The 8,490-nt window shown below is 42.0% G+C and overlaps 4 protein-coding genes across 4 annotated transcripts; 3 read left to right on the top strand and 1 right to left on the bottom strand.

The window, feature by feature from the left end:
• Positions 1 to 718: 718 nt before the first annotated feature.
• On the bottom strand, positions 719 to 2,057 carry CBG20162 (the record flags this gene model as incomplete). The annotated part of the gene is made up of 4 exons (XM_045244457.1): positions 719 to 919; positions 953 to 974; positions 1,021 to 1,687; positions 1,937 to 2,057. 4 exons carry the CDS (start codon positions 2,055 to 2,057, stop codon positions 719 to 721), a joined length of 1,011 nt encoding a protein of 336 aa, XP_045096976.1.
• A 249-nt stretch (positions 2,058 to 2,306) lies between these two features.
• Positions 2,307 to 4,300, top strand: CBG20163 (the record flags this gene model as incomplete). Its single annotated transcript, XM_002642494.2, has 6 exons — positions 2,307 to 2,347; positions 2,402 to 2,498; positions 2,549 to 2,777; positions 2,822 to 3,054; positions 3,706 to 3,995; positions 4,042 to 4,300. The coding sequence occupies 6 exons, from the start codon at positions 2,307 to 2,309 to the stop codon at positions 4,298 to 4,300; spliced, it is 1,149 nt and encodes a 382-aa protein (XP_002642540.2).
• A 1,050-nt stretch (positions 4,301 to 5,350) lies between these two features.
• Positions 5,351 to 6,590, top strand: Cbr-dnj-16 (the record flags this gene model as incomplete). The annotated part of the gene is made up of 3 exons (XM_002642495.1): positions 5,351 to 5,431; positions 5,481 to 5,703; positions 5,755 to 6,590. The coding sequence occupies 3 exons, from the start codon at positions 5,351 to 5,353 to the stop codon at positions 6,588 to 6,590; spliced, it is 1,140 nt and encodes a 379-aa protein (XP_002642541.1).
• A 528-nt stretch (positions 6,591 to 7,118) lies between these two features.
• On the top strand, positions 7,119 to 8,326 carry Cbr-xbp-1 (the record flags this gene model as incomplete). Its single annotated transcript, XM_045244456.1, has 3 exons — positions 7,119 to 7,394; positions 7,448 to 7,849; positions 8,009 to 8,326. 3 exons carry the CDS (start codon positions 7,119 to 7,121, stop codon positions 8,324 to 8,326), a joined length of 996 nt encoding a protein of 331 aa, XP_045096975.1.
• Positions 8,327 to 8,490: the final 164 nt, after the last annotated feature.

Genomic DNA, 8,490 nt, shown 5'->3' with positions numbered 1-8,490 from the left:
GATTATAAAAAAAAGTTTTATCAGACGAATTAAATATTCGTCCATAGAAAATGAAGAATAAATAATTGCGGTTTTTTTGAGCTATAGAACTCCTAGAAATGTCAAAAACTGAAAGAGGAGATAGATTTTTTCTGTAAAAAACTTTCAAAATGACCATTTTTGACATTTTTTTCTTCCGGAAAACGACCATACATGAATCTATAACCACTAATTAATTTTTTAAGAATCATTTGAATCATCTTAAATCTCCACAAAATCAGATAAAAAATTCTGAAATTATGGTTTTAGACCTGCAATTGTGATCGCGTCAAACTTTTTTCTGTAGATCAAAAATTAATTTGCAGTTCGGAATTGTTCTGTGGGAGAGCGTGCAATTAGTGATTTTTTCACAAAAAAAATTTTTGAGACTTTTTTTTCGGATGTTTTGAGTTCTAATGAACTTCGAAACGTATCTCATTTTTCTAGATTTTTCAAAAATTCAGAATTCTTGGGATATGCATAAATTATCCAATTAAAAGTTGGAAATTTCAAAATTTCAGTTCTATTTAGAAGTACAATATTTTTTGAGATATCTGGAATTAGAAGAAAAATACGCCTTCTGGCTATCCGAGTTCATTTTGGGGTTTTGTGAATGTTGGCGGGATCAAAAAAGAGACAAAATAGAAATACAAATAGCTCAAATTTAGGAATTTTAAACATGAAAATCAAAACATAGAGATCATTCTTCAATATTGACCTTGTTCTCCAGCGCATCTGCCACGTCTTCAGCTTCCTTTTCAGGTTCCTTCTCAGATTCCTTCTCAGCAGCCTCCGCCGTCATCTCCCGATGCTTCTTCTCCCGTTTAATCGCTGCCTTCATCTCCTTGTTCATTTCGGCGTTCATTTTTGAGAAAACTCCCGTCTTCTTTTTTTCGAGAGCCTCTTTGTAAGCTGGATCCGTCGGTGGCTGAACGACGTCTTTGAATTCGTAGCGTCTGGAAATTCAGAATTTGTGGAATTCAAAAAATTTCAAATTCCTACTTTTTATCATCCTCATCCTGTGTGCCTCTCGGAAATGAGCATTCGATATCCAGCGGATACGATTTCTCACTATCCCAACCACTCAAATCGCCACAAGTCACAAATCCATCGATAACGTCCGCAGTAACATTGTCTTTGATCTCCAACGACGTCTTATTCATCGTCGGAACGAATCCCTCTGGTGGCGAGTAGTCCAGGCAAAGGACAAAAGCCTCACAACTGGATTGACGGGAACTTCGAGGTTTCGCCAGGTAGACCTGCTTGAAGTATCGTTTCATTTGAGCGTAGAGAAGCGATGAATTCCGGGAGCGGAAGATCTTAGCCAGGAAGTTTCCGCCGTTCTTCAAAACGTGGCTTGTGATGTTGAAGGCGGCCAGGATGAGCTCGGCTTGCATGAATTCGTCAAGAGAGTGGATTCCCGTGACATCTGGAGCGCCGTCGCAGATTACGATATCCGCTTTTTCGCCAGAGAAATGTTCAATGACCTGGTTGGCAGTCTCCACTGATGTGATGTCTCCTTGCAACTGGATAACCCCTGGAATCGGCGCCATTGGCTGCAAATCGATTGCCACAATTTTCGCCTTCTCGTCTTCTTCGTAAAGACGTTTCGAGAGCACTTGGGACCAACTTCCAGGCGCTGCGCATAGGTCGACAGCACGAGTGACGCCTGAAAACATATTTTTTTATGAAAATCGGCAACATTTACACTTTTTTTGCTGAAATTTCTTAATTTCTTGTTTTTTAATCAAATTTAAGACTTAGACTGGAACTCCTTACCGGAAAACAAGCATATAGTTTTAGGCTTAAAAAAACTATAGTTAAAGCTAAAAGCTGAAGATCCTGGGAAAAATTCCAGTTGAAAATTACTGAAATTCCCGAAAATCAGCAAACTTTTCACTTTTTTAACTGTAAAAACCTTTCAAAATCTGAAATTCATCATCAATCTGCATCAACTTGAACGCGCTCCGTGCTCGCCATTTGTTCTCCTTCGCCAGACGATAGTAGATGTCTCTCTTGTCACGCGAGGTTTTTCCCATTTTGCTGAAAATATTTTTCTTCTAAAAATGTACAAATTTAATGAAAAAATCGACTTGAAATCCCAAAAATATGTCTAAAAATCCAAAATCGACCAAGCAACGACACTCCGAAATAGCGCATGCGCGCGCGGTTTAGCGTAAATCGACAATCCGCTGAAAATTATTTTTTTGCTGTTGTCTGGAATTTCGCAACAAAACAGGCCAAGATTAACCGTTTCTAGTCGGAATTTCTTCCAAAAATCAGCTAAAATGAAGCAGTTCAAGCGAGGAATCGAGCGAGATGGTAGTGGGTGAGTTTTTTTCTTTTTTTTCGACAGGAAAAATTTATAATCGGAAAATGTTAGATTTGTGGTGTTGATGGCAGAAGAAGCCGAGGATATGTGGCACATCTACAATCTAATTCGAGTCGGCGATGTGATAAAAGCATCTACGATTCGAAAAGTGAGTTTTTGAGTTGTCCAATCGTCAAGTTCAATTTCCAAGTTCTTCAGGTTGTCTCTGAAACCTCCACCGGCACCACATCCTCCCAAAGAGTACACACGATGCTTACAGTATCCGTAGAATCAATCGATTTCGATCCAGGAGCACAAGAACTTCATTTGAAGGGCAGAAACATCGAGGAAAACGATATTGTGAAGCTTGGCGCCTACCATACCATAGATCTCGAACCGAATCGGAAGTTTACACTGCAGAAGACAGAATGGGATTCTATTGATTTAGGTGTGTCCCAAAATTGAGTTTCGATGATTTTTTAAGATTTTCAGAACGCCTAAACCTCTCCCTGGATCCTGCACAAGCCGCTGACGTGGCAGCTGTTGTTCTTCATGAGGGACTCGCCAATGTATGCCTAATCACACCTGCGATGACACTGACACGAGCCAAAATCGATATGACGATTCCCAGAAAGAGAAAAGGGTTCACAAGTCAGCATGAAAAGGGTCTGGAGAAATTCTATGAAGCAGTCTGTGTGGCGTTTATGCGGCATGTCAATTTGCAGGTAGTATTTTTGAAAAAATGTATAGTTTTTAGTTTTTTTATGCAGAAAATCCTATAGATTCACATAAAAATGAGGGAAAAATTAAAAAAATTGTGGATTTTTTTGAATTTTAGGTTTTTCAGTTTTCTCGGATTTTTCGGGTTTATAAGTATAAATTCAGGAAGCTTTCTGGTTCCCAGCTTCAAAAAGCGAGTTATAACCATTTGAAGTCGGTGGCCTAGTTTCCTGAAATTCATAAAAGTTAGGCCACAACAAATATTTCTGGGAAGCTCTTGTTTTGAGAAACTCATACCAAGTTTCAAATTTGAAAAATCTTAATTTTGAAGAGAGATATGACCATTTTAATTTTGGACAATAGTGGCCTAGTTTTGTATTTCTAGGCCACCAAATTTTTAGTGACTATAACTTGGCATAAAATGAAGCTTTTCCAAATCTGAAAACGGCATCAGAGTTTGTAGGAATCGCTCTTTTGATTCGTCAAACTTGTGGCCTAACTTTCTCAAAACTGAGTTTTCTAGGCCACCAAACTTCAAATCGCTATAACTTGGCTCAAAATTGATATTTTTCAAATCTAAGAAGTTAAGGATCTAAGAATCTAAAAATCTAAGAATCTAGATATCTAGGAATTCAAATTCAAAATTTGATTTTCAGGTCGTAAAATGTGTGATCATCGCGAGTCGTGGCTTCGTCAAGGACGCATTCATGCAGCATCTGATAGCCTACGCCGATGCGAACGGCAAGAAATTCACGGCGGATCAGAAGGCGAAATTCATGTTGACGCATTCGAGTAGTGGATTTAAGCATGCGTTGAAGGAAGTGCTGGAGACACCACAGGTGGCCGCGAGGCTAGCAGATACCAAGGCTCAAGGAGAGGTGAAGGCGTTGAATCAGTTCCTGGAGCTAATGTCTACAGAACCGGATCGTGCGTTTTATGGTTATAAGTAAGTCTGATTCCAGTCACTATTCCAGCTAAATGCTCTTTTCCAGCCACGTCTCCCGCGCCAATCAGGAGCTTGCCATCGAGACCCTTCTCGTCGCTGACTCCCTATTCCGTGCCCAAGACATTGAAACCCGAAGAAAATACGTAAAATTGGTGGAAAGTGTGCGAGAACAAAACGGAAAAGTGCACATCTTCTCGTCAATGCACGTTTCGGGAGAGCAATTGGCGCAGTTGACAGGTTGCGCTGCGATTTTGAGGTTCCCGATGCCCGATTTGGATGATGAGCCGATGAGTGACGATGAATAACTTTTAAAATGTCTCTTTTGTTAATTTTTTGAGGAGTGTTTTGTACAAAAGTCGCATGTTCACCCAGTTTTGTTGCCACGTGTTTTTTTGTAATAAATTGTTTTTTTTTCGGAATGAGAGCCAATAAAATATGGGCCAACGACGCGTGGTGCGTTGAGAGACAACACAATTTCGTTCGCTGTCGCCCAGCGCCGCTCTTCCTTTTTTGTGTATGTGCCTGGAATCAAACACAAACACAGGAAGAAATTTTTGATTGCGTCATCGATGCAGGACGTTCTGCAAATGCTCCAGATGGCGGCTCGCGGGAGGAGGCAGTGTTAGTAATTTTTCCCGAAATTTCCGTTCTTCTAAACGAAAAATAGGCGGTTTTTTGCCTTTTTTACCTCAATTTTTTGGTAAAAAAATACGAAAAATTATTGAAAAATCACAATTTTAGCTTGGCTACTGTAGCTGGCAAAGTCTGCACCGTGTTTGCGGACTCGGTGCGAAAATGCTAAAAAAATAAGTTTTCGGTCACCGGAAATTAATTTTTAAGCAATTTTTCTGCGATTTCCGTTGTCTACGCATTTTTTATCGATAGTCACACAAATTTTTGTCTTCTTTCGTTGATTTTTTCTTGATTTTCGAGAAGGAAAAATTAAAAAAATAATTTTAACTTGATTACGGTAGCTGGGAAAGTGTGCACCGTGTTTGCGGACTCTGCGGCGGGAGTTTCAAAAAACGAAACCTAAATTTTTCTAATTAATTTCTAACGCTAACTTTTGCCGCCTATTCAATGGGTTTCTTCAAAAAGAAGACTTATCCTGGTAAGTTGGGCACTCTGTCCCTCTCATTGAGCACTGCTGCTCTTTGGCAAAGGCTCTCTCCTCTGCAAAAATCGAAAAAAGAGGCAGCAGAGAAAAAGAGAATGTTTGCCCTATTGCGAAAACCACATAGAAAAAGGATGCGATGATGATTCATCCTTCCTTTTTTTCGCCTTCCTTTCTAGAAATGTATTTCTTTTTTGTTACATTTTTAAGTCAACTTTTTCCAGCAACCACTACAGCGACCATGTCAAAACCAACAACGCCTAGCGATGCTCCGAAAGCCGATGAGCCAGATTTCTATCAGCTGTTAGGCGTGGAAAAGTCGGTAAGTAGCTGAAAAAGAAGCCATAAAATCCTTAAAAATCAATATTTAGGCTTCCGAAGCCGAAATCAAGTCGGCCTACCGAAAATTAGCCCTTAAATACCATCCGGATCGTAATCCAAACGATGTACACGCTCAAGAGCAGTTCAAAAAGGTCTCTATTGCCTATTCGGTGCTCTCGGACCCCAATAAGCGAAGACAGTACGATGTGAGTGGTCCGTCAGAGAATCAGCTGGATTTTGAGGGTTTTGATGTGTCGGAAATGGGTGGAGTTGGTGAGTAAAGTCTTCTTTGTGTTGTTTGAATCAAAACTTTGAATTTTTTAGGCCGCGTTTTCGGAGCCCTCTTCAGCAAACTCGGAGTCCCAATTCCCACTCAAATCGTCCCCAAAGTCCTCGCTCAAGCTCGCCAAATCTGTCTGGGGCAGGAAAGTGACATCCACGCAAGGCCGCTGGCCCCAGGAGACACTGTTACAGCTTCTGTGAGCAAGCAACATGCGCATTTCTATGAGATCAATATGCTGGAGGACTTTAGAAAGAATGGAGTGGCGATCATCTGCAAAAGCTCGTCGTCCAAATTCAAGCTAGTGCTTTTCGATAAGGAAGGAGGTGTGCGGATGATTCAGGAGTCCGGGAAACGTGGAAAAGCTGGAACCCAAGCGGATATGTTCTTTGTGCCTTACAACGTCGCGAATATTCAAGAATTCAACCCGATGAAGTATCATTTGGAAGACAAGGATACGCCGATAGCTTTCCACTATTTGGATTCGTTTGAAATGCAAACGGCGACACTTTTGGAGACCCGAAAACACTATATTGCTGTATATGGTGACAATTGGATAAGCGATGTGAAGTACTCTATAACCTTCTTACCGGTGGCGGCAGCTGCTAACGAGCAGCTTGTGGAGATTCAGGACACCGAAAAGGCGATATCCGTGATAAAAAAGGAAATGCTAGACTTCCAGAGAGAATTCACAGAAGCTAAGCGCAAATACGATGAGGCGGTTGCTAAGCTCAAAGTGCAGGACGACGTTATCCTGAAGGCCTTGTCGACCCGTGAGGATCTCTACAACGACGTCGTCAGGCAGTCTCAGGAGCCGTATAACAAGAAAGTGTCGCCGTCGAAATCGTCCGGCGGATTTTTGGGCGGATGGTTTAAATAATTTTCCTTTAAATAGTTGTGAATCTTGGGTCCTTCTAATTTATGCTTTTTTGTTCATATAGCGCCTCAGATCTCTCCTCCCTCACTAGTTGTTACTCCCTTTTTCTTACAAAAATTGACTGTGAAATTTTAAATTAAACAATTTTTTTGCCTTTTTCCTTTTCTACATGAATTACAGCTAATTTTTCTGCATTAATGAATGAGTTCAGAAATCTTGTGATACACTGATAAGGACATTCTCCGTCCGAAAACTAGAATTTTTGCAGAAACTTCCGAAACTTCCAACTCAGCTCCCCATGACGTCACTCCGAAATACGAGGAGGCATTTCGCAATAACAACAATTTGTCTGCGTCTCTCCCCGCCACACACTCTTTCGAGAGGAGCAACCGCGTTGCGGTCGCGTCGCGGTTTGTCGACGTTGCTTTAACGGGGCGACCAGTCGAGTTTCCTCACAACAAAACCCTTTCTCAGAAGACACTTTTCTTCTATTTCACCTCAATTCGCCTTGGGCGTAAGCCCCCCTATAATATGAGCAACTATCCAAAACGAATCTATGTGCTCCCGGCACGCCAGCCACGTGTCGCTTCGACATACCAAAATATGGCACCGCCACCACCAGTCATGAGAGCTCCGAAGCGAGCCATCTCGACCGACCAGATCGTCGCCGAGCTTCTTGGAGATGATATGGGACCGTCGGGACCCAGAAAACGCGAGAGACTCAACCATTTGACCCAGGAGGAGAAAATGGACAGACGAAAGTTTAAAAATCGAGTCGCCGCACAAAATGCTAGAGATAAGAAGAAGGTAAGGGATCTGAAAGCATTGAATTTCCGAATTTTTATTATTCTTTTTTGCAGGAAAGATCTGGAAAAATCGATGAAGTGATGCGTAAGCTCGTCGAAGAGAACAACCGTCTTCGTGCCGAGAACGAGAAGCTTCGCCGTCAAAACGAGAAATTCCAATCCCGGCAACAACAACAAATGCAAATCGTCAACGAGCAATCATCCCCAGTTATGTATCAGAACGAGAACATTGTCAGCGATTCCACCATCTACTCAAACGTCGCCTACGAGGAAGAAGTCGTCGGGGAGGAGGAGGATGTTATCGTCAGTGGAGGAGTGATGGAGTATGGAGAGGATCAACGAGCCTTGAATCAGCAGAATTCATTAATGCACCCCAGCAGAGGGACAAGGCCAACGGATTCTCCACCAGCACCATCATCTCCAACACCAACGTCAACACCACCTTCCAACACCGTCGTTCGGATTCCAAGAAGGTGCCAGTCAATTCGTTTCTGACCCTTATTTCTCTCCTGTCCAACCACATGGATCCAAAGATGAGTGCCTCGACAGAATCCTTGAACACTTCAAGTGAGTTTTATCTATTTAAATACAGCGTTTCTAAATCAATTATTTCAGAGCCCATCCGAAGAGTTCGATCGATTCGTTGCTGATTACATCGAGGAAGGAGGAGACTGCTCATCGTCGTCAGCCGCAAGTGGATCTCCATCGCAAACGCGTGAAACATTTTCGCCGTGTGCCTCCCTAACGATGTCGCCGTCGATGAGCTGCAACTCGAGCAACAACGATTGGAACGACGACTTCTTCCTTCCCAACGAAAGCTGCGAGACGTCGACAGAGACCATCGAGGAAGACCCGCTGCTCACCGACCCCGGAAACTGGAACTTTGAAAATTTCGACGAAGACTCGATTGACCTAAATTTCTTCAATAACTAAGATTCTGCTTCATTTTCCCCTGCTTTTGTAGTTTGTAGCATGTGCGTGTGTCACAGTATTCTTCTCCTTTCCTCAGTCCCTTGTTGATCAAGGTACCTCTCTCTTAAACTCTGTCACCTTTTTCCTCTGGTAATTGTACAACATCCCCAACCATTCTAATTTCA

The sequence above is a fragment of the Caenorhabditis briggsae genome, assembly GCF_000004555.2.
Source record: "Caenorhabditis briggsae complete genome, chrIII, whole genome shotgun sequence".
Classification (NCBI taxonomy): Eukaryota; Metazoa; Nematoda; class Chromadorea; order Rhabditida; family Rhabditidae; genus Caenorhabditis; species Caenorhabditis briggsae.
The sequence above is the reverse complement of the archived record's forward strand: the minus strand, read 5'-3'. Positions and strand labels throughout refer to the sequence as shown.